The sequence below is a fragment of the Plodia interpunctella genome, chromosome 10 (assembly GCF_027563975.2).
Source record: "Plodia interpunctella isolate USDA-ARS_2022_Savannah chromosome 10, ilPloInte3.2, whole genome shotgun sequence".
Lineage (NCBI taxonomy): Eukaryota > Metazoa > Arthropoda > Insecta > Lepidoptera > Pyralidae > Plodia > Plodia interpunctella.
Window position 1 is genome coordinate 2,885,242 of NC_071303.1, and position 23,793 is coordinate 2,909,034.

At 35.0% G+C, this 23,793-nt stretch overlaps 5 protein-coding genes across 7 annotated transcripts; 3 read left to right on the plus strand and 2 right to left on the minus strand.

The window, feature by feature from the left end:
• The first annotated feature begins 184 nt into the window (after positions 1–184).
• Positions 185–1,523, plus strand: LOC128673166 (mitochondrial cardiolipin hydrolase-like). The gene is made up of 2 exons (XM_053750820.2): positions 185–665; positions 1,024–1,523. Exons 1-2 carry the CDS (start codon positions 320–322, stop codon positions 1,377–1,379), a joined length of 702 nt encoding a protein of 233 aa, XP_053606795.1. The 5' UTR covers positions 185–319; the 3' UTR covers positions 1,380–1,523.
• A 648-nt stretch (positions 1,524–2,171) lies between these two features.
• MED10 (Mediator complex subunit 10) lies at positions 2,172–3,571 on the minus strand. Its single transcript, XM_053750821.2, has 3 exons — positions 3,280–3,571; positions 3,001–3,084; positions 2,172–2,629 (listed from the first exon to the last, which is right to left on the minus strand). Exons 1-3 carry the CDS (start codon positions 3,399–3,401, stop codon positions 2,440–2,442), a joined length of 396 nt encoding a protein of 131 aa, XP_053606796.1. The 5' UTR covers positions 3,402–3,571; the 3' UTR covers positions 2,172–2,439.
• A 625-nt stretch (positions 3,572–4,196) lies between these two features.
• LOC128673159 (mitochondrial thiamine pyrophosphate carrier-like) lies at positions 4,197–6,004 on the plus strand. Its single transcript, XM_053750808.2, has one exon. The coding sequence runs from the start codon at positions 4,379–4,381 to the stop codon at positions 5,351–5,353; it is 975 nt and encodes a 324-aa protein (XP_053606783.1). The 5' UTR covers positions 4,197–4,378; the 3' UTR covers positions 5,354–6,004.
• LOC128673158 (uncharacterized protein) lies at positions 5,964–8,730 on the minus strand. The gene is made up of 3 exons (XM_053750807.1): positions 8,596–8,730; positions 7,324–7,517; positions 5,964–6,972 (listed from the first exon to the last, which is right to left on the minus strand). The coding sequence occupies exons 1-3, from the start codon at positions 8,681–8,683 to the stop codon at positions 6,133–6,135; spliced, it is 1,122 nt and encodes a 373-aa protein (XP_053606782.1). The 5' UTR covers positions 8,684–8,730; the 3' UTR covers positions 5,964–6,132.
• Positions 8,731–13,915: 5,185 nt separating this feature from the next.
• On the plus strand, positions 13,916–21,017 carry LOC128672993 (zinc finger protein OZF-like). Of its 3 annotated transcripts, XM_064436199.1 has the most exons (4): positions 13,925–14,253; positions 14,451–15,998; positions 18,177–18,430; positions 19,913–21,017. In XM_064436199.1, exons 2-3 carry the CDS (start codon positions 14,681–14,683, stop codon positions 18,413–18,415), a joined length of 1,557 nt encoding a protein of 518 aa, XP_064292269.1. In that variant the 5' UTR covers positions 13,925–14,253; positions 14,451–14,680; the 3' UTR covers positions 18,416–18,430; positions 19,913–21,017. The 3 variants fall into 3 exon arrangements, with proteins under 3 accessions (XP_053606530.1, XP_053606529.1, XP_064292269.1); XM_053750555.2 differs by lacking the exon at positions 19,913–21,017 and adding an exon at positions 17,476–17,529 and having other exon boundaries at positions 13,916–15,998; positions 18,177–18,316; XM_053750554.2 differs by having other exon boundaries at positions 13,924–15,998.
• Positions 21,018–23,793: the final 2,776 nt, after the last annotated feature.

Sequence of the window (23,793 nt, forward strand, 5' to 3'; positions counted from 1 at the left end):
CTTCTTTTGTCAATGTCAGTTTAATATTTTTTTTCCTACAATATGGTCAAAGAATTTTCAAAGTACCTACCTATTTATTACGAAGAATATTCCAATAGTTGTCGAAACTACTAATAACATTTAACCAAGTACAAACGCCATGGCATTGAACCGTCACAAATACGATTGCGGGTAGTTTTGTTTTTGTACGTAGTTCCATTTTTTTAAAGCAATGTGGTTGTTCCACAAATTGACCTCTTAATTTTATCTAAAGTATAAAATTATAAGACCGGTCTAAGTGCGAGCCAAATAGTGCTCTTTATGTTCGAAATCACTTAAAATGCGATTACATCCACGCATATTGTCCTCGGCAGCGGCTATTGCAATAACTTGTGTTGTGTCTGCAGCTGCCTACTATTTTAAGAGTCGAAGCAAAGAGATCAATGAAGTGATGGTATTTTGCAAATTACAGTTCAATGCGTACAATTGTTTCGATAAATTAATAAGTTACATTGAAGCAGCTAAGCGGAGCATCAATGTATGCATGCCCGGCATTCACAATCAAGCCATACAGGGCAGGCTGCTTGAAGTATTGAAGACCAAGAAAATTGCCGTCCGTATAATCATAGATCGAACTGCATATAACGAGTCTACTGATTTCTTCCTAAAAGAACTCTTAGATGCAGGTACTTTCCTCTAGGCATTTTATTAAACCAGTTCAAAATAAGCTAGTTTTGTTTAATTGGCGTCGATTCTACTAATGTTAAGTCAAAATTGTATCTCAATAGTTTTTAAATAGTATATAAGTTACACGCAGGGAACATAATGAAATGTCCCATGAATAAATGGGAGCACCGATCACCCGTCTGGTTCTCCGGTTTCACTGGTTGCGCTAGCGTTTCCAACCAGAAAATAACAATAACTTCTATTTCATGTGTTATACTGACAAACACATTGTACAATATACAACTATTTTGACTTGTCATTAGTAAAATCGACGTACTATATATAAATTTAAAAGCAATGCACCAACGTAAATTTCAGGCGCTGAAATCAAATGCAAAGCGAACGAACGCGTACACAGGATGCAGCACAAGTTTTGCTTGGTAGATGATGAGATCCTGATGACAGGCACACTGAATTGGGGCAACGACCGTTCTTCAGACCACTGGAACTACGTCTACATCACCAGCAAGAGACAACTGGTGGAACCTGTCAGACAGAGCTTCTACCAGATGTGGAACGACTTCACAAGCGATATGGCAAATCTCGACGCCTATTCCATTACTAGCGACTCTGGAACTAGTGACGCTCCGGACGGATTTAAGGATGATGAAGACAACAATGATGTAATCATTCTAAGAGAATCACAGACTACGCCTGAACTGTGTTTAGTCTAATTTTATAACTTTCTGTGTAAGGGGCTGCACGCTTTTAAAATAGGACGCCTATATACAAAGTTTCAAAAAACATTGTTCACAAGGTTTTTAACCCATAACTTCAGGCTAAGCGGTATTCGACTCAATTAAAAACCCCTCAGTTTTCAGATTCACAAATGTTTTATAATTCAAACATGTAAATATTGCGTCAAAATGTATTTATAAATTATTAATTTTATTCATAGACTCCTTTTACCATGGAAATAATGTAATTTTTATCAGACCATGAAATAATTTTAACAAAATGTAACAACGTGTTGCAGGGCGAGGCTGGCCTTTGCCTGTGCTTATTTTGTTTTTCTAATTTACTACAATCTCTCCAATCCAATGTAATTTATTTTTTATAAATTGAATCACTTTTTTTGAAGAAAAGTGTTTCTTCGTGTTTTATTCCTTTTTGAATGTAATTCTATTTTCAATTATGAACTTTCTTTTAGATTTCTTATTTACTATTTTAAAACCTTTATTTTTATGGTCAGCTTTGTATAATTTCTTTTTCTATTTTATTATTTAATAATGCAACAATGTAAGAATAAATTTGTTTGTTACTTGATTAAATTAATTTAAATCCAAAAATTGTTTGTGTGCTCCAAAAATTGTATTTGTTACAAATTCAACATATTTTTAAATATGTTGTTATATTTAATGTATTAATTACAACTAAAAATACTATACTCAATCTACAATGGTAAAGGAAAAATTCTACAAAATCCAATCTTACAATCTTAAATAGGTAAATAAATAAGAAAATAATCCTAAATAAGAAATTTAATGAACAACTAGTAAGTAAATACAGTGATTTTGACATGGGACATCCCTAGGACTTAATACATCATGAAAAAAATAAAATCTGGCATATTGTAAACTAGGGATGGCTATTAAAAAATGAAGTAAAAAAAATCACAATACAGCAATTTCAGACTTTAATAACTTAGATATTCTTAATGCTAAGCAATAATAATCCCCTAATCCTAAGTTTTCATTATACCTAAAAATAGTTTATACAAAAGTCAGTATCATCTTATTCACCACCCCTAATAGCCTTATATTTATTGATCTCATTGGGGAAGGTCTTTGACAACTCGGACAGGAGATGGCTCTTGAACCTCTTGTAGGAATCAATTTTGCCTTTTACTTCCTCGTTCTTAGCTAAAGCCTTGTCGATACAGTCTTTTGTGTAGAGTTGGGGATTACGGCCCTGATCTATATAACTGAAAGAAAAAAAACAGCTTGAATTACAATTATATTTTTACCACATGCAAGAGTTATTTCAAAAAATTGCATAAAATAATACAAATAAAGTATACTGTCACAAAAGGGTAAAAAAATTTACTCATGAAACAACAATAACAAATTCACTGGTATAATTCACTTGAATCATGTATGTATGGTATAGACAGTTGTGAAAGGAAGACTTTATGCACCAGCCCAGTTTAACCTATTGATCACACTCAATTTAGTTAGTTAAATAGGAAATAGAAAAATAAAGAAAAAAAATAGTGCAAAGAATAATTTGAGCCCACAGTACATGCAAAATACAATTTATTAATATGTAAATATGTATGAAAGATAGTAGACTTACTCAAAGACCTCTGTCGGAACATGAATGTCATGTACTTGAGACTTCAGCTTGTCCACCTCCTGAAGACCAGTTACGAGAGACTGTCTGTAAGAAATAATTACGTACGACATATTACGAGTATGTAAAGCCATAAACCACTATGTTGTAGGTAAAAGTCACGATGTAGTACTTATTGTACTTTCTTTTCAATATGTTTAGCTAATTTATCTATTTAGGCTTTAATAACCCTGACCATAGTACAAATACTGAGTAAGAAGATACTCAGTGTAATGTACTTACATTTTTTGGTTCAAAACGCTTTGACCCTGTGGTTGAAAATCACTAACGATGATGCGAATTTGCCTGACATTTTCAATAAACATTTCAAGTTGCGTCTCGAGATTTTCCAATGGCGAAGACATTTTTCTCTATTATTTAAGAGAACAGTAATATTATTTCTTTAATAACTGTAGCAATTATTATTTTATAAGGTTTAGAAATTCACTAGAAATTATCAAACCCTTGTTTTTGGTTTTTGCCTTGCTTTGGCAGTTTGGCTGTGCTCCGTGTCTTTCTGACCGTTCTATTCTCTAAGGACAGTTGTCACTTCACTGACTGACATCTCAACCTTGTTTTTGGTTTTTACAGTTTTTACAGACAGTGATAGTTTTGACAATGACAGTACAATATTTTGTGTTATAAAGTATTTGTGTTTTGTAATGTTTTTCTGTGAATAGGAAGTATTACTGCACATTTATCCCGCCAGAGTACAGCACTGTATGTTAGGTAGGTTGGGACACAAAAGCTTTGCCGACTTTTGCTATGTCGATTAAAACGTCTATTTTAGAGTACTTTATTAGTTTTCGAGACAGTAAACGGTCGAAAAAAGCTCGGAACACTTCACACGTGAATACTTATTAAAATATGGACTTCATGCAGGTAAGATCTTCAGTCAAAATAAAGTTTATATCAGTTTATGATCACAGTTGACCAAATAACCCAGAACCTAAAATAATGTTATTATTTTCAGGATAATCCACTAAATCCTTCCTTTTTCCTTTAAACTCGAACCACGATTGCGTAGAAGGTATTTTTGGTCGTAAATCTGCAACAATATTGAAAACTGACGCTTTTTGCCTCCATTGGCAATGTTGGCGCCATCTGCGCTGAGCTTTGCGTAATATGCCTTATTGACATATCACATTTGTCAAGTCAAGGGCACTAACGTCAAGTAAAGTCACAGAGTTTTTGAGTTTTGTCTTTTGAATTTGAGGTTATGTTTATTTTTGTTTTTGTGAAAGTGAAAACTGTTTAAAATGAATGAACAAATATGATGAATATTGAAAGGATGTTTCTACTAGTATATTTTTAACTTTATCTTTCAAACAACATTTTCAAAATGGTACACTTAATAAAAGATATAAAATCCAACTTAACTATATACCATACAGCAATAGCCGGCGGCGCTGCTGGAGCTGTTACGAGGGCCGTAGCTCAACCTCTTGATGTCCTAAAAATAAGGTTTCAGTTACAACTTGAACCTATACAAAAAGGATCAAAATACAGTTCAATATTACAAGCTACTACATCCATCGTCAAAGAAGAAGGAATTTTCGCTTTATGGAGTGGTCACATACCAGCACAGTACCTCTCCATTACATTTGGCATTCTACAGTTTTCGACTTTTGAGAAATTGACACACCTTTTCCAGAGAACTGATCCACAGTATTACACTGTTCATAAGCATTGGATCAACTTTGTGAATGGGGCGGTTGCCGCGGCGGTCGCTACGGTAGCATCGTATCCGTTTGACACGGTCCGCACGAGGTTAATAGCCGAGCAGAAAAAAAACAAGGCTTATAAAGGATTTGTTGATGCATCTGCAATGATGATTAGACATGAGGGCTTCAGATCTCTATTCAAAGGCATCATTCCAACACTAGGACAGATAGCACCCAATGCTGGCATACAATTCGCTGTCTATAAATTCTTTACTAATAGTATATTGAACAAGGTCCAGTACTTCCAACGGAAAGAAATTAATGTTTTTTCAACAATTGAGACATCCCTATTGGGGAATCTTTTGGCAGGTTCCATAGCTGGCTCCGTGGCTAAAACTGTTATATATCCATTTGATTTAGTGAAGAAAAGATTGCAAATTCAAGGTTTTCAAAAACATAGGAGTGGCTTTGGACGGCAAATGTATTGCAGAGGGGTTTTTCATTGTGTGCGGCTGACTGTGACAGAAGAAGGAATGCTGGCATTGTACAAAGGTTATTGGCCGAGTATGTTGAAGGCTGTTTTGACATCCGCACTCCATTTTGCGGCTTATGATGAAATAAAGAGCCTTCTGTTAAGGATACAAGGGTGGTAGCTAGTTTATTTACCTAATTTATTTTATCTTATTTATGAATAGTTTATTTGGTATATGAATTAGTTTTTCAGTTTGTTTTGTTTGATTTGTTCCTATTACCAATAAGTTTATCTTTTCTTCTGAGACAGAAAAGAAATCTGAAATCATAGCATATTAACAACCTTAATTTTTTTATGTTTCTGTTTATATTATAACTTACTTATTTTTATTAGTATATAATGGTCATTGCTTTATCTGGCAAAAAAATAATATAAAAAGTGGGGTTAGCTTAGTTTGAGTTATCACAAGTATTTGAAAATGTTTGTGATTTTTTTGCCAATATACATTACAATCTGAATGGTTTTTGCATACAGCTACTGTTTGTAAAAAAGTGTGGTTTTATAGTGTATAAATAAAATGTAGTACTTAGGTACTTATCTTATATAGGTAGCTTATCTGTTGAGTTGTCTTTTTAATTCTATCATGTTGTTATTATTTTTCATAAGTTGTTGTTTAAGTAGCAATCAGTAATTTGAAATTAGAATCTTATCCATATCCCTGTGATACTAGCAGTAGATTGTAATTAATATATTTATTTCATAGAATTAGTTATTTATTAATAAAATTATAATCCTTACCAACATACATTTATTAATAGAAAATTATAAAAATCATGTTTGTATAATTTTGACTTTACCAATTGCATACACCCCAACCTAAACCATAAATAAATATACATACAATATATTTAACTAGATTACTATACATATTATAGGTAAGTACTATTTTTATGACTAACTCTATCCATATGATATCACATAACCCATATTTCTCATAAGTGTGTCTTTTATAGCTGGTTGGAGCTCTTTCTTCATATAAGTAGTGAGTAGTGTACGAATGCCCTTCGTGAATATGTCTTCCATCTCGCGCGATATATCTTCGACTTCGTCCAAATCATCCTCAGGCCGGAACAACTTGCTCCTCTCGTAGTTGACTCTACTCCGCGGTTCATACACAATATCCCAATTATTATCAGCTGATCGACTGTCGAAATTCTTATAAGGAATATCAAGATGAGGCTCAAAGGAAAATTCGTCAGATCTTCTTCGGCGTCGTAAGGGCAAATTATCCTTATTCCTAATAGAATTCCTGTTTATATATTTCTCGCATCCGTACGCGTAGACGCTGATGAATCCAGGCTCGACGAACTCTGAGTCGGTTTTCACGTTGAACTTTCCTGGTTGTTGGTTGAGGGGTCTCGTGTGGAAGCCGATGCCAGCTTTGCGGAGTCTTAGGATCATGTTACAGCCACCTCTGCCTCGAGTGTATGAGTCATCGGGGTATGGTGGTGCGTCGTAAGGGCGCGTGTCTGCATAGTTCCGTCGCAACCTTCTGCTTGGTGGTATACCTCTGTCTAGTTCATTAGCGTCGTAAAGATCTACATTTCCACTGATTGTCAAGTCGTGGAATAGCAACATTGTATCCAAAGAGATGTTTCTCGGGTCGAAATAGCACTTCTCAACTCGCACCCAGTTGCTGTTTTGTGGCAGTCGTACGCGCATTCTGGTTACATACATGTCCACTGGGGCTGATCTCATTTGTTGGTATAAACTGTAGCCATTGAGATCTATGCTCTGACTCTGTAACAAAAAATGTAAATTAATATTTAAAATCGACATTGAATCATGTCTGGCATTGGCTAACAAAAAGCAACAAAAAGAAAAAAAACTAGGTACCTTATAAGAATTGTTTTATACAATTGTGAGCCGTATTGTCACATTCAATACACAGGCGTAAAGAGAGTTAATAAAATTGATGTTTTTCACCCTCTCTCTGTTTACGTCGGGGACTATATAAACTTAAAAATACAGGACACAGTTCTGCATAACTTTGCCTAATGAATTTGTGCTTAAAATATGGAGTGGTCCTATTTTAGGGCGGAACCACGCGTTTAATTAGGTAGTGTAGAAGCATAGCAAAAGGATTCTTACCAAAGGTGGGTCAAGGTTCTTCGGCTGGTTCCGTTTCCGTCTCTTCAACTGGTCTAAGGCGGATTCCAGGCGGGCGGAGCACCTCTCACCAGCAATGGGTACACTGGTCAGAGGCGGGAGCCCCACGGGCCCAACCCCTGGCCCGCTAGGGCGGTCGTACCTTTTACCCTCGAACAGTGGCAGCAAACGGGACTCTGGAAAAATGATGGATTCCTTTCAATCCTACGGCAGAAGTTGATTTGATTTGTTTGATTCTAACTAAATATTAACATGAATTTATCGAGTCGTGAAAAATGATAGTTGAATAGGTACTAAATTAAATAAAACATCTTTGTTTACATGACTTTTACTGTAAAACTACCTATAGGTCGTATATAGTAATGTATGGAACCGAGAGCGATGGTCCTTCAAACCGGATAATTTTAATCATTCAACAATTAACCGTATGCAAAACACAAAAGAACGTATTTAGCACTAGGTACTTATATCAAGATACAATTGAAAGTTATAGAACGTACGATTATATTCTACGTCTATCCTGGGTTTGTTTTCTCTCTATTGTCTCATGTTCAGTACCGTGAAATAGTTGCTGCAGTCCTATTCAAGATTTTACGTTTTATGACTTTAATTATGGCTAAATGACAAACCCTTACCTGCAATTAAATTTTTAACAACAAAACTACGTATGTAGGTAAGTAGGTATTGAAGACTACAAGTAGTCATTTAATTTAATAAAAAATATCCCTTTATTTAACATCTTTCTAATGTTAGTTACTAGAATAAAGTACTTATACAAATAATACAACGTACCTAACTTATTTTCACAGTGTTGTAAATACTCTCAACCTCAACATAATAACAGGGAAAGCGTGGGAGCCAAATTAAATCTGACCGAGTATTTTCAAAGTGAACCGTGTAATTTTGAATTCATAATGTTATAGTTTTCCTTTCTGTGTTCCATTGTTGTTTATTCCGTCAATATTTTTTTGTGATCTATCGCCTTTTATCTTAACTTACTGCATTTATATCATCATCATCATTTTAATGCTCACTTAAAAATTATTTTGACCTTATATTAGGTTGGCACCTAAGTACCTAATATCTAATTTTATTCTCCTGTTCATTTCTCCTTTCCATTAAAAAGTTAAACGTTCCTTTAGTTAAAGTTTCCTGTTTTGTTATTTCACTTTATACCTACTAAACTTTTCGAATCCAATGTACCTAAACGGTAGTTAAATTTAAAAAAGACCACTGTTATTTTAAATTAATCACCTTTTCCTTCCTCAGTTCCTGGTAAAGCGTTGTCGCTAGCACAAGCTGTTTTAGCGAATAATACGAACATCCACCAGAATTTCACCATTTTCACCACAAAACCTGAACATGAAAACGTCAGCGCTGGCTGGTAAGACGAACCTCTTGTCGCAAAAGAAAAAGATAACTGTCAAAAGTTGGCGCGAAACGCGACGACTTCCGATCACCGCGGGAACGAAACGCGAAATAAAATGAATGTTCTAAGATTGTAGCAAGTGCAGTCTTTGGAAAATAACCCCCGCTTGTCCCAATAAGACGATCTTTATTGTAGATATGCTTCTAGACGGATTTATGGCAGGTGCACTGCAGATGGAGCGAAGTACTTGTGCATTGGCGAGAGGACGATTTATTAGAGCGCAAATGAAGATGTCTCCGTCATAAATAACACTTTGATTAGAACTAATTCAACAGAAATGAGTAAAGTAGATGTTCTGTTAGGTGACAAAGATGAAGTAGGGCAGAAACGAACACCATAGAGCTTCTATGATCGCTTCTTTATATAATTATGTTGGTAATAAAAGTAGATAATAATAAACACAATACATTCAAACAAGGTTGCCCTTTAGGGCAAATTATGTGTTTAAATGCCCCATTATAGGTACTTCCTCATACTGTTTGTTTTGAGAGACAACACACAAATGTACCTACTATTTATAATTTCTTTTAAACTTTAATTTTGGGGTTGTAGGTCCAGAAACCATATTATAATTCTATCCTATGCAGCCAGAAGATCCATGGACACATTAATTGTTGTTGCAATGTCATCAAGCTACCATTTTATCTTAGAACGACATCAGGCATGCCTCCGCATTTAAGTAGACTGTGACGCAATTATAAATAGAAATTAGGTTGACACTCAAATTATTTTCCGGTACAGATCCATGGGTTGAATGAACCCTTTGCATGGCGCTTGGTACGCCTTCTAGGCTCTAGGTAGCCTATTCAGGTATCCTAGGCCTTGGCAAATTGTATATGGTTTAATCCTAAGTTGAGTATGCTTAATTTTTTTACTTAACATTCAATGTAACTATATACCTATGTCCGTATGTCTGGGAGGAATCTTACTAGATACTCAATTTTAAAGCAGATAGGCATCTTCAACCATTTGAGCTGATATTTTGTATACTTACTTATACATGTTTAGTTTCGATGACAATGACAATGCATTATTTACTTACTTTGGGGCTAGCTCAATCTGTGTGATTTGTCCTAATATATTTATTTATTATACTAATAATAGCATGACCTGATGGTGCACCCAAGAACGGCCCCAGACGTGAGAACATCTCAATGGTTTACTGCACGGACATGATTTATCACACATTGAATGCAATAAGATCTCTCTGCAAAAAAATATGTCATTTATGTAAAAAACTTATTTTATGAAAATAAGTTTTACTTACTACGTTCGTAGGTAATCTTATATTTCGGTTCTTATACACATAAATACCTATACTGAACATTGTCCGGTGGCATACCTATTTATTACAATACATTACCACGTCTTTATTTACCTCTCTTTGTCTACCTTACGAGGTAGACAAAGCTAAGAGTAGATATACCTAAGTAAGACTCCGGTCACGATTGCCTCAATATGAGCCATGCCACGACTGACCGCGATGCATAGGCCCAGTAGGAATCCTTGGAAGGGGCTCGAAAGGTGATACTGTTGTGTTTTGAGAATTCAGTAGACAACACATTCGTTCCGCCTATTGTCCCCGAAATGTCCCAAAAAAAGTGTGTGCAATCAGGGCCGCGCCATTGTTTCAAATTACATTTTTCTTATGAAATTTCCGTGAAATAGAACATTTGACGCAAGCGTATCCATTAATTCGTTTATGTAAATGAGTGCTCACATGTAAAAAAAATATTTGATAAAAATCAAGTCTCACGAAGCTTTACTTGTGAGAAACTGGCATGTAGACTTGGATATATTTGCGCAATAAAAAAAAACATAAATTACTTCTGAAACCATAATTAAATTACTATTTTGATTGCATTATTTGAAACTCATTGATAACTGAAATCTTCGTATAATAAGATAAGATCTCTAATAAAATTTTAATAAGCTGATTCAGTCCTTATATCTCAGTGGTAACCATATTTGTACATGCGTGAATTAGGTACCTACCTACCCTTTTTGTGTAGGTAGACTAGATGTATAACACCGTCACCCCATTAACCCCATAGGTATTTAGGTATAAATCGAAGAGGGGCTGTGCCATTAAGAGGCTTGTTATGGTTTCCATTTCCTTTACTTCACTAGGGGAAAACAATAAATCACCTTTAGTTAATGACAGTAGGCTATTTAAATCCACCAGTATGAAAAGGTAGTAGATTGTGAGCAGTCGGGTGTTCCTACGAAAGAAATGGCAAAAATATGTTTGTATTTGCTGCGTATGGATGCCCATACGCAACAAATAGGTGTAACGCGGTACGCCTTAAAAAATACGAATTTTTTGTTTTATATAATTATAACTGACGCACTAGGCAAGTTTCGACATTGTTTATACCGAAACAGTTCATGCTTCGTCCCGTTTTCCCCGATTTAAGTTGGTGCCCCATAGATTGATCCAGTGGTACTAAAATCGGTAAAACAAGACGAATCATCAACCCCACAGCATCCTGAAGATAATCTCAGTGCGGCGGTCATAACAATGTCATCATTGTACATTGTGCAATTGTCGGCGGTCTGTGCTGCAAGCCGGCCACCATTGTGACTGAACAATGGGGAAAGTCGCGTCCAGGCGCTATATAGGCGAGGGTGCCATTGGGGCCACTAACCTAGGAGATAAATAAGTATACTTAGTTACATTTATGAAATCAGTGTGATAAGAATTTTCGAACGTTGATAAACAGATGACATAATTTCGCCCTTAATTTATGTGAAAATCGTTACATACATTATGTACTTTATAAAGGACTCGAAGATTGCGAGTCATGACATTACATTAAAAAGACAAGTACTTATTATGTACACAGTTAACTATTTAATCTGAGTGAAGCAGACTGCAAAAGCTAATTGACATTACCGTTCAAGTCACGGGTTTTGTAGAACGTTATTTTTATATCTGACGGAAAAGTACATATATATTTAATGCTCTATCGGCTACATCTACGCAAATACATAAATATACAGTATTGTAACGTCGTGAAACATAAATGTAAGTTCAGCATGCGGCCTACTCATATTTATGAGACAAAAGACAGGCTTCCTGGCCCAACAATAGATACAGGAAAACTTCAATGTGTTTTTCTATTATTCCCAACATGTGTCACGCACGCTTGCAGTCCAATTATATTACATTGTCCAATAGCGCGTAATTCTACATATCTATAAGTATCTACGCCATATACCTATAGATCTATCCAAGTAACCATTTTAATAATTTGATTTCTAAATCAAAAAATCTTTTAAATGTTCCTAAATTTTCGTACAGAGTCCAGGTTAGGTACTTAACCTACCTCTGTGCGTAGATTAAGAATCGAAGTGAGGTACCTACCATTCAAACTTTACAAAATGAGCCTAATTAAACTAGAGCATTTGTACATTTAAAATACTCCATTGCTTTCTGACAGAATATTAAAAATCAATACGAAAAATCATAAGACGTTGATGTCTTTTAAACAGTCTCATAATACTCTAAGATTATAAAAGAAAAGACATCAACGCTGGTCTTTGTTTGATTTGCTTCGATTTTTTTAAATGTTACTTAACATGTAAGTTAAAAAATGCATAATAATATACCTAGGCCTATATTGTCTATTTTTCACGATAAAGTTCTATGGTCCAGAAGTACTTGGTCACATTTCAATGTTACCGAAATTTACAATTTGTCCATATTAGTTATGCCGGCTCCACACTGTCGTCGCCAGTTTGCCAAATTTTGGCATATTCGTTTTTAATTTAATATTAATTTCTCATTGCGGTAAATAAAAGCGCTCATACTATCTACGCAATGTCCACGCATTCGCGACGACATGTGCCTGAGTTCGGCGACAGTGTGGTGCTGGCATTAGGTACCTAGGTATTTTACTCATGGATATTTTTCCGCGTAAAACTTAATTTTCTTACAGAGTACTTACGTAAAACTTACGATACGTAGGTAAGAGGGATCCATCCAGCTCAGGTCTTACCTAAGCTTTATCTTCGGTAGGTATCATAAGTGCGAGCAACCTAATATCCAATGTCCCAACTAATAGTATTTAAATTGGTATAAATCCGAAAGTGAGTTGTTACCTTTTCACGCTTTATATTCAACCACCAGGTTAGAAGTACGGAAAAGGACATTCTATGGTTACATTGTATCCGGGAATATAGTACTGTTCCCTTGGATATTACACGCGGCGTACTCGCGGGCAAAAGTATTTGGAAATTACGTTATACTTACGTCTCACTATGTCCTTTGTGTTATGTATTTTATTTTGCGTATAAATAATCACTTTATGTAAATAAATGACTCATAGGTATATGTAATTACCTATGTAAAAGCTAAATGGAAATATATATACCTATTTGCAATGTTAAATGATTTCACTTGTTTCTAAAATTCTACAATAGTGTGATTGAATTTGTGAATGTGTTGTGACACGCGTTAATCTGACGATAAGCTATTTATCTCGAAGAATGATATATGGCACACCTACCATACCATACCTACTTCACTTGGCGTTAAATCCTCGTATTTTTGTGAATAAAAGCCTAAGAAATAAATAATTTATGTATGTAACTATTTAAATAACAATAAATAAATATTACTTATAAAAATATCTATCAGGTTTTCTTGTTAAGAAGTAAAATGTCTAAACTAGGTACTAATATCTCAAGAATTTTAAAGCTAGTATTGATCTTCCTCGACCTAGCCTTGTATTGCGTACTGTAAATAATTAAACGCATGACTCGTAGCGCACTAATGATTGTATTGATCAGCGTGATCCTCGTAGACCTCCCACGGAGGGTCGCTTCTACGCAGGCCCGTTACCTGTTTATGTTGTATATCTATGATGGTGTATGCACTCGGCCTTATGTCCCATTTTAATAAAAATAATAACAGATGGCGCTAACATCTATACTTTTACTACAATTTAAACATATAAATCCTTGGTTATTGTGGATATAGTAACTTATTTGCATTGTATTCATTATCGCTTGATAATTTATTTTAATTAAAACTAATATTTTGCGGAAATAAATAACAGAAAAATACAAGCTACACATTACTCGTCACTAGATGTCGTTAGTATGCACATTTCCTTTTTTATGACAGTTTCCAACTGGATGCTCCTTCTCGCTCCTTCATGTTATGAGCTCAGTGCATTTCATTCATTCATTGATTGTATCATTTTTACGCTGCGAGCGAAGTCTTGTTGATTTCCACAATATTTTCCAATAGTTTCAATAAACGAGCTTTGTTAACTCGTAATATCAATAATAATTAAGTGTAAAATCGTGTAATAGAAGTAACAGTTGTATTGTGTGTGAAATATCGTTCAAGGTAAACGAAGATGTTCTGAGACAAAAGGTAGTCCTTCACACATTAGTGGCGGAGCATCATTGTTTGAATAAGTTGTTATCTACGATAGTGAGGTGATTATAGGAATGCTAACGACACGCTGCATGTAAGTACGCAGTCCAACTTCAACCGTAGCGACTAACATTTCTTCTCATTGGTGGTGGGTCTATCGCTTTGAAATGCGGTGAGGTAACTAAGCTTTTAGTATTCACTGTAACATGGCTAATGTAAAAAGTAGACCAAAGGCACCAAAAAGTGCATCTACTAAGAAAGGTTGTGGTAAAAATGTAGATAAATCAACAGGTGACGATGCCAAAGACGTGAAAAAATCTAAACACAGGCAATCCACTGTTGATAAAGTGCCACAGGTAGTAAATGTTGACCTAGATGAGTCTACTGGTAAAACTAGAAAGAGTGGCAGAAATGACCATTTCAGCATAAGTAAAGACAGTTTGTTGACAAAAAGCGGCAGGATTAAAAGGAAAAGTAAAGATCACCTCAAACTTTTTGACAACATATTAAAAAGCGAGCTGATGATCCAAGACAGCAAACAGAAGAAAAATGAAGCCCCTCCTACTGTCAACAACAACGAAATTGGTATATCTAACCAAAATGAAACTGAAACAAGTGCAATACAAACTGCAGTAATAAATTCTAATAAGAAAAATTCAAAAAAAAAGAAAGAGAAACAAATTAACTCTGTACCGAAAAACAAGCCTGCGGATGATACTAAACAAATAATACTAAGCACTGGGTCGCTATTAACATTGCCAGTCTTCGAATGCCACTACTGTGGCAAAACATTTACCACCAAGACATCAATGAGACGCCATATATACGTCCACATGAAAATCAAACGTTATGAATGTGTTAAATGTTTGAGACAGTTCAGTCACAAAGTCAATCACCAACTGCATATTAGGAGACGTCACCCCGAGTTGTACATACCAAAGAGTTATGTATGTCAGATCTGTGACAAGGTATTCCGATTGAAAGAAAGCTTGAGTTCCCATCTCGATGTTCACATACATAAATATGGCAGTTTCAAATGTTTGTATTGCACGGAGAGCTTTAGCGACCAAGAACAGTTGGTATTCCACAAGAAGACTAAGCATCTAAGTTCAACTCCTTTAGATTGTCACATCTGCGATGAACACTTTAAAACTCAGCTGCAGCTTGCACAGCATATCAAAGAGCATTTGAAGCTCAAAGGTTTTATCTGCCAATATTGTGGTAAAGAATATAAGGAGCTCAGTTCGATGCGTAGGCATGTCCAAGTGAGTCATGGTGGTCGCCGAGTGCAGTGCCCTATTTGTAATAAAAAACTGAAAGGCCACTTGTCTGAACATATGCGGGTTCATGAGAAGAGACGTCCGCATGAGTGTCCGGAGTGCGGGCAACGCTTCACACAGTCCACTCAGCTCAATGTTCACCGTAGAGCTCACACAGGTGACAGACCATATCCGTGTAGGATCTGCAACCGTCGCTTCTCACACTCGAATGCTCTGATGCTACATATCAGGAGGCACACAGGGGAGAAGCCGTTCCCTTGTGCCATGTGTCCTACGTACTTTTCCCAGTTGCCCCACATGAAAGCTCACATGCGTAATATTCACGGTAAAGCAAATGCATACAAATGTTCAAAGTGTGGACAGTTTTTTAAGTTGAAGGTCCAGTTGGAGAGCCATGAAAAGGGTTGCGTCAGTGAATTGGGGCAGCTCAGTGTCGAGGAGAAAGATTCTTCGGAGGAATTGGAAGGGGTGGACTCCAGCATGACCCTCTCTCGCATGAGGTACCTCCTGGCCCTCCTACTGACCATGATAGCTTCGGAAGACAAGCTCAAATACTTAGGTGCGTAATTTTTCTCTTAAATAAGACACAGAAACATATCTGCACTGTTTTCGATTGTGTGAAGTACATCGCTTATGTGTGTGCGCTATAACAGCGGGCCATTATCAGACAAACACGTCATGGTTAAAATGACATTGAGTAAAGATGAAAAAACGCCATTTTTTAATGTTTTTATTAATAGCATTTTTCACCTACATAAGACATCAACGGGTCCTATTCAACACTCATTGTACATGAGTGTCATTCATTTTCACAAGGTGGAGTGATAGGTATATAACCAATTATGCACTGTCATTTAATGAGTGTGAACAATATGCCCCACATACTTATTATGCAAACATAAGTTACAATTACATGTAGAGGACGTGTGGTGTTCGATTTTGCAATTGGCTTTTTGTTTGATGTTTTTGCGTCATTAGTGTGGTTAGCTTTTAATACTTTAGTAATAGGACTAGTGGACTTCTTATAAAGTTTTAGGTGTCATAATAAGTTGTGATAACTCATGTACGCGATTCGTAACATATATCATACCTACGTTATTCGCCCCGTTCTCGGCATTTAATGTGGGAATTTTGGGAAAGAGTTGTATTCATGATGCTTATTTTTTTTACGTCTTATACGAGTACTTACATTCCAGAATCTGGAATTGGACTACCACATTTTTATGGATTTAGGTACAGAAAACGAAATTACATGAACATATTTAATATGTACATTATCTAGTTTTTTCCCAAAAAATTTATAGTATCTGCCATTGAAATGATAATACAAACAGTATACCTACTCGTGCCGGATTCCTCATGGCATGTTGGAACACAATGTTTTCCTGGATAATATTGGTGTGGTTTTCACACATTCATAAATCATCAATACATTGCAGGTTTTCTCAAGATGTTTTCATTCACGGACGCGAGTGTTGGTCAACGAAAACTATATTACACGTGTCTGATTGGTATACAAACTCATGTGACACGAATAGGAATCCAACCCGAGACCATTCAGTTCACAGGTCAAACGTCAACCACAAGACGAACAGCGCTCGCTGTTTTGTCTGTCTCATCCTCACATTTTAAATTCTGAGCTGAGATGCTGAAAAGCGTCACCGTGAAAATAAACCAAAAAAATTTTGAGATTCGGCTTTGATTTTATTATACGCCGCCTTCAAGGCAATATGACCCTTAGTTACCTCATACGACATCAACGGGAAGAGGTATAGAACCAATTCATAGGTTATATTCCTTTACAGTACATTTTTCACAGACGTTTACCTTACAAACCGGTGCAAATGCGCCGATCAAACAATTGTTTATCTATTGTGTCTCGGTTCTCCGCGATCGACGGGTTAAAGAATAATAAATCTTAATAGCTGTTGTGTGTTTCGCTTGGTGAACTTTCTGGCCCACATAGGACAATAACTTCGACTATAATCTGTGCTTCGGAGGAGGAGTACATGCTTCAACATTGATTTTATTTCTAGCAAACATATGTCAGGTCAGCGGCGAAGTGCGGCGAAATCGAGGGTAATGTTTGAGTGAGTTCATGTCCCATTTTGTTGTTAATCTACGGTGTCGGGCGGTGGGGGATAAAGGAGAAAGGTTCCTAGGTTAAGGGCGATAAGGTCTACATTGGTATGAAAAAGGTGTCAAGGTGCTGGCTAATTTTAGTTTTATGTATCGCAAGTCGTTCGTGGAAGAGGGGCTTTAAAAGGGCGAATGTAAAAAAAAAAGTATTTTGTTTTTGCATTATGTAAATAGATGTACAAAAATACACAAACCGAATGCCAGATTGCGTGTCGATAATTCATATAGGTTTTGTGCGGTCAGTAGACCTTTTAAATATAAAAACGCATTCAAAATGTGAAAAGACTTTTCGCTTATAATAATTTTAATTTTGAAAGATAAAACTTATTCTTGTTATGCAGTACAATACGCATGCAAGACTTAATCTTATTTCAGTAATCAACTTTGACATTTTAAGATACGTTAGTAATTTGTTGCATAAATATATAAACACATACATGTATAATTACGCATGTTTCCCATGGCAGATAAATATATTGTAAGTTTTTAAATCTGGCATTTGGTTAAATCTCAAATACATTCCTTCCTATGTAAATAAATATGCACAAATTAAAAACTAATTGCTTGTATGTTTTTTAATTAACATTTGTCACGGCAGGTTTCAACAAGCGTCTGATAGACGAACTTCTAAGTGACTCCCTGGAGGCCATGGGTCAGGAACCCTGTAAGGACAAATCCCTGGCGCCTCTGAAGCGACTGAAGGTCAACATTGACATGCTCCTCAACGGGACCGTGCCCAAGGAACAGATGGAGAAATTCCGCAGTGAAAACAAGAGTACAGAAGAATTATTGGAGTTGCTAACTGATGATAAGAAGCTATTGAAGAAATACTATTAACTTTTGCTAATACAGGTGAAGAATAACTTTTTATTAACTACCTATCCGCTTGATGATGGCGGCGTAGCACCAAACCTGGGTTTGGTGGTCCTGGGTTCTAGCTCGGGCAATTTGTACTTAAGATATGTCTGCGGTTCTAAGTGTGTTGTGCCCTTTTCTGTGTTTGTGTCCATAACACAGGCACAGATTTTTTGAGAAGTCACGGATGATGATGAAACTGAGTCAGTCTTTCATCTCTGCATGTTCCCGGTTGCGTTCGAGGCTGTGAAGCCGCGAAGATTTTACAACCGGCCGCCTGCCTGACGCCAACCCCCATATTGTTGCCTATCAGCTGCCCAGGCTTTGTGCCTTAGTCGCCTCGTACGACATAGACTGAGGGACATTGAGTGGTCCTATTCTAGGGCGGAACAACACGCCACACGATGAAACTGAGTCCGTACCTATTCAAAGAAGTCGATGTCAAAAAATGACATTTTTTTTGGTCGGACCACAGGTCAGGACATGATTTAGTATGGAAAGTTGTCATTTTTTGTTCTTTTGCTGTTCATTTATTTTAGAAGTTGTTAAATTCCATGGACTGAGTAAATAATTGTGAAATGTGCAGTGGATAAAAAATTACCGCGAATAAAATAAAGAAACTTAAATGTGATGAGTTAACTAACTGAGCATTACATAATAATGATATGCTTCATCAGTCGTCCTTTTATGTAAATCGACGTCGGTTTCCTTGTGTCGCCGACATCGCGAGCGCCGAGGTCGACTGTGGATCCGTCGATACTCTATCAATACCTATTTAAGTAAATATAGGTATTGTTTGTGTGCTATATAATACACTAGCCGCGCCCCGTGGGGATTTGGGAATTAAAAGTACCCTATGTGTTATTCCAGGTAATATTCTACCCGTGTACCAAATTTCATAACAATCAGTCCAGTAGATTTTGCGTGAAAGAGTAACAAACATACATACACAAATACACACAAACTTTCTGATTTATCAGTCAGCGTAAAAAAAACATTGTTCAATATTCGATTGTGATTTTACTGGTTGTGAATCCTCCTTGGGATTGCTATTGTAGCCTTCAGCTGCCAAGGGTATGCGTCCCTTAGTCGCCTCGTACGACATCCATGCGAGGATACGGAGTGGTCATACTGGTCCACGCCTCTGTTATTTTCTTTTTAATATTTTTTTATAAAATCAAAATCAAATCATTTATTCAGAAATATAGGTAGGTACTTAATCTAATTTGGCAAACGTTTATTATCTGTTGCGTGTCCGAAATGTCTAACATAACATACCATAATATTACTAATATACTAATATGTATTGATTTTTATATAAATACTTACTAGTGCAATGCAATAAAAAAATCATTCATTTTTTTACATCCTTATAATATATTTTAAAAAATCCAATTTAAACTATTCTTTGTGATTTTAATTAAGCAATCGAAAATTATCTTTAGCTGGCATTTTTAATGTTTATTTATCTTTTTCCAGAAAGTTCTACAAAGCCAAAAAATTACGAGGTACTTTGTGCGGAGAACAAAGAAAATATATTTCTTCAACGAGTCTACGAACGTTACTTGCAGTACGCCTATTTATTTTAAATTATATAAAATATACTTTACCCTCTTATTCACAAAAAAGTTCAAACATATTTTGGTTACAATATTTTGTCCCAATCTCACTTTACAATATTTGACGAAACAAAATATATTTACTAAAACAAATTCAAAGTTTTTTATAAATGTTTAGCTTATATCAATATCGTGTGAATTTTCACAATTAATATTTTCGTATGAGACATATCTTGGAGTAGAGTGTAATAATTAATATCAGCAGAATAAAAAAGCACACGTCACAAGAATTTGCTATTTAATTTAACAAATTATATTTATTTTCCTAATCTTTTATCACATTGTCTTTTAGCATAGCCTACCTAAAGTCATTTAAAAATCGCTGGTCTTACAAAACAAAATAATTTAGATTTGTTAATAATATTCATACAAATGACATCATAATATTATGTTTTATACCATTTGAGAGCTACAAAAAGAAAGTAGCTGTGTCATACATATTATTGCATATGATCTGTATAATTAAATATAAACCAAAATTGTCTTTGTGGCGTGTGCTCTGTAGTTTATAATGCGGTCTCACAGTCATAATATACAATTAACTTAATGCTAGTAATTACAATTAATTTGATGTGGATAGTCGCTATTTATGTATGTACATTTTGGAAATGTTTAACCTCATATGATAATACACGAATTCATCACAAACTACCATTAATTAGGATATACTCTGTTTCTAATTCAGATGGGAAAATGGACAATGGCCTGATAGTTATCTATGCTTCGTCATATAACTAACTATATGTATTATTCACATAACACTATATTTTGATATAAACGACAGGGATAATTGTCCTAGGTCATTATCATTTCCCCTCAACATAGAAAGTTGATTTTGATCAACTATTCTTCAGCTTTCAAGATTTCTCAAGTTTAATGCAAACTAAATGCTTCATAGTCGAAAGATGTGGAAGTTAGCTCGCTGATGTCGGAATACGGTCTATAACAACCACGCTAATGTGATTGCGTATAACTTTGTCTTTTCATATACATTTCATTTTAATAGATGTCAAATATTCTAGGCTTGTGTATCTTATTACTAGAATGCTTCAGTCGTAGGTACTTCATTATTGAGTCAGTCTGAATGTTTGTGAAATAAATAGTGATTGTGAATTTGGTAATGTATAACCAAAAGCTTGCCATTACAGAAGTGATTAGTCCAAAGATTGCGATTCATATATTTTTGCATTTTGACACATATTTATACATTTTAGATTAAGCGTAAAATAAGGTTGCATTCCGAATAATTAATTTCAGAATGATTGTGCCATGCCATTTGATTGTTTTGTTATGTATGTATTAAGCTATTGTTTTGAATTTGTTACGATTGATTATATTATTACAACCAGTGACTTTATCATAGGTTGAATTTTTAATAAGTTTCGCAAGAATTTTAGAAACACTTAAATTTTAATTTAATCCAAACACTTTGTGTCCATTTTATCTAGATAAACATGATTATTTGCCCATATTTTGGACAGATTCTTCTTTTGTAAAATAAAATTTGTATGTTGTGTGCCATTTGTTGAGTTTCGAATATGTGGTCAAAGTTGTATTTTTATTATTGTGTGACTGGTTCGGGAATTATTTGATAAGTAACATAATTATTATTTATTATATAGTCTAGTAACTAGGTTAGGTATTTATAATAGCACATCAATGCATTATCGGCCCTAATACCTGTGTCATAAAGGTGAAATTGGGTAGTCTTGATGTTTAGGGTGAAATTAAATGTTAGCAATAATAATAACCACATGTGGTTTGTTGTATTCTATGTAAATGTCACGAGTTAATCTCAATGTACACTGAATAATATTTTTATTTCAATTTTCTTTATGTGAATGGTGCTTCATTTATATTATATTTTAAAAAATTAAACGACCCTTTATAAAATCTCCTTTCACATGTTTAAAAATACAGTAATTAAGTTGTTGATTTATTTTAAGTATAGATTTTAGTTCAAATTTGCGTGCACTGATGTTAATGTATAATTTACAGTCTGCATCCCAAAGTACATTTTATTTATAATAGGCCATTTCACACCATAATTTTATATCACTTTAATTGATCAGTTATATTACTTGATTTTACTATTTTAAGTTCTCATTGAATTATATTAAGATTGATTTTGACTCTGAAATAGTAATTCCAGCATACAAGTTCCATACAAATTTATTTTGATATTTAAAAAAGAACTAAACTTGTAGTGAAAAAGCCTTAAAAAAAACAGTGCAGCGCCCGCAAAGATGGATTTACGAATCCTTATTTTTATTTGTATCTTTATTTTGCCAAAGAATGTTTGAAACCCACCCCAAAATTGTTAAAAATTATTTATATACATTTCTTGAAATGCCAATGTATAAAAGTACTAGATTTAGTTTTAAAACATGCTTACATTTCCTAGTGTACCAAAGAAATAACAGTTCAAATATATGATGTTTAACTCAAGTTACTAGTTTTTATTTAAAATTCAAAGTAGTTATATTTCCTGTCTTAGATTTCATATCTATTTTGTTATTTTTCCTTTATGGCTTGATTTTGTCAAGGATATGCGTGCCAATGGTCTGACTACTAAAGACGCCGAATACTAGTAGAAAAGAAAAAGTTCAACCCCAGTTCGGACCCCTGGACGTCAGGAGAGAGTGAGTGGACATAGAAGCATTAAGGAACCGTTAGGGAAGCGCTGGATAACAACGAGCGTCTCAGGTTTGCCAAAAAGGCACGCAGCGTGACTGACGCTACTAGATAAAAAAGTTCGCGTGTTTATGGGTATTTCGCGGAGCCCATTTAAATCTATAATATTTACCGCTTAAAAATAAAATATAGCAATAGTCGCCGTAGAAACAGGGAGTGTTACTGCACATTTATCCCGCCAGAGTACAGCACTGTATGTTAGGTAGGTACACAAAAGCTTTGCCGCCTTTTGCTATGTCGATTAAAACGTTTATGTTGAGCACTATTAATCCTTTCATTATGTAGCAAGCATTCGTTTGTGAAAATATACAACAATGTAGCATATTCGGGTGCCGAAATATTGGGAAAAATCATGGGTTTTTCATAAGATAAAAAACTTCGAAAACTATGGGATACGCCTCACGCTGCAAAATTTTCGAGCCAGTAAACGGTCGAAAAAAAGCTCGGAACACTTCACACGTGAAGACTTATTAAAATATGGACTTCATACAGGTAAGATCTTCAGTCAAAATCAAATTTATATAAGTTTATGACCACAGTTGACCAAATAATGCAGAATATAACCGAAAATAGTGTTATTATTTTCAGGATAATCCACTAAATCCTTCCTTTTTACTTTAAACTCGCACCACAATTGCATAGAATTTGCATAGGTTGGTCGTAAATCTGCAACAATATTGAAAATAGGCGCTTTTTGCATCCATTAGCAATGTTTGTGTACCTTAGTATTACCAGTAGCGCCATCTGCGCTGAGCTTTGCATAATATTATGTCATATACGAGCTTCACAGGCACCGTCTCACGTTAAATTAATATGATTCATAAAGCTACAAAGTACATTTCTGATCGAACACTGTATGAGTTTTTTTGCATAAAATAAGTTTTTATATCAGTGAGTACAATATGGATTATATGGTAGAAATGAAGCAAAGGTCATGACAATAATGGTCACAATTATACATTTTGGCAAAAAATAAATACAAATGTCACAAATCACAAATGTCATGTCAAAATGAAATGATCTACATTTCATTTTGACATGACATTT

What these genes read in the sequence shown, in the direction of transcription:
- LOC128673158 (XM_053750807.1), bottom strand. Translation starts at nt 8,683, where the DNA reads ATGGTGAAATTCTGGTGGATGTTCGTATTATTCGCTAAAACAGCTTGT. An exon ending in AGGAACTGAGGAAGGAAAAG is followed by an intron (nt 7,518 to 8,595) that starts GTGATTAATTTA and finishes TCATTTTTCCAG; the next exon opens with AGTCCCGTTTGCTGCCACTG. An exon ending in AGAACCTTGACCCACCTTTG is followed by an intron (nt 6,973 to 7,323) that starts GTAAGAATCCTT and finishes TTTTTGTTACAG; the next exon opens with AGTCAGAGCATAGATCTCAA.
- LOC128672993 (XM_053750554.2), top strand. Translation starts at nt 14,366, where the DNA reads ATGGCTAATGTAAAAAGTAGACCAAAGGCACCAAAAAGTGCATCTACT. An exon ending in AGACAAGCTCAAATACTTAG is followed by an intron (nt 15,999 to 18,176) that starts GTGCGTAATTTT and finishes TTGTCACGGCAG; the next exon opens with GTTTCAACAAGCGTCTGATA.
- MED10 (XM_053750821.2), bottom strand. Translation starts at nt 3,401, where the DNA reads ATGTCTTCGCCATTGGAAAATCTCGAGACGCAACTTGAAATGTTTATT. An exon ending in AGCGTTTTGAACCAAAAAAT is followed by an intron (nt 3,085 to 3,279) that starts GTAAGTACATTA and finishes TATTTCTTACAG; the next exon opens with ACAGTCTCTCGTAACTGGTC. An exon ending in GTTCCGACAGAGGTCTTTGA is followed by an intron (nt 2,630 to 3,000) that starts GTAAGTCTACTA and finishes TTTTTCTTTCAG; the next exon opens with TTATATAGATCAGGGCCGTA.
- LOC128673166 (XM_053750820.2), top strand. Translation starts at nt 320, where the DNA reads ATGCGATTACATCCACGCATATTGTCCTCGGCAGCGGCTATTGCAATA. An exon ending in AAAAGAACTCTTAGATGCAG is followed by an intron (nt 666 to 1,023) that starts GTACTTTCCTCT and finishes CGTAAATTTCAG; the next exon opens with GCGCTGAAATCAAATGCAAA.
- LOC128673159 (XM_053750808.2), top strand. Translation starts at nt 4,379, where the DNA reads ATGGTACACTTAATAAAAGATATAAAATCCAACTTAACTATATACCAT.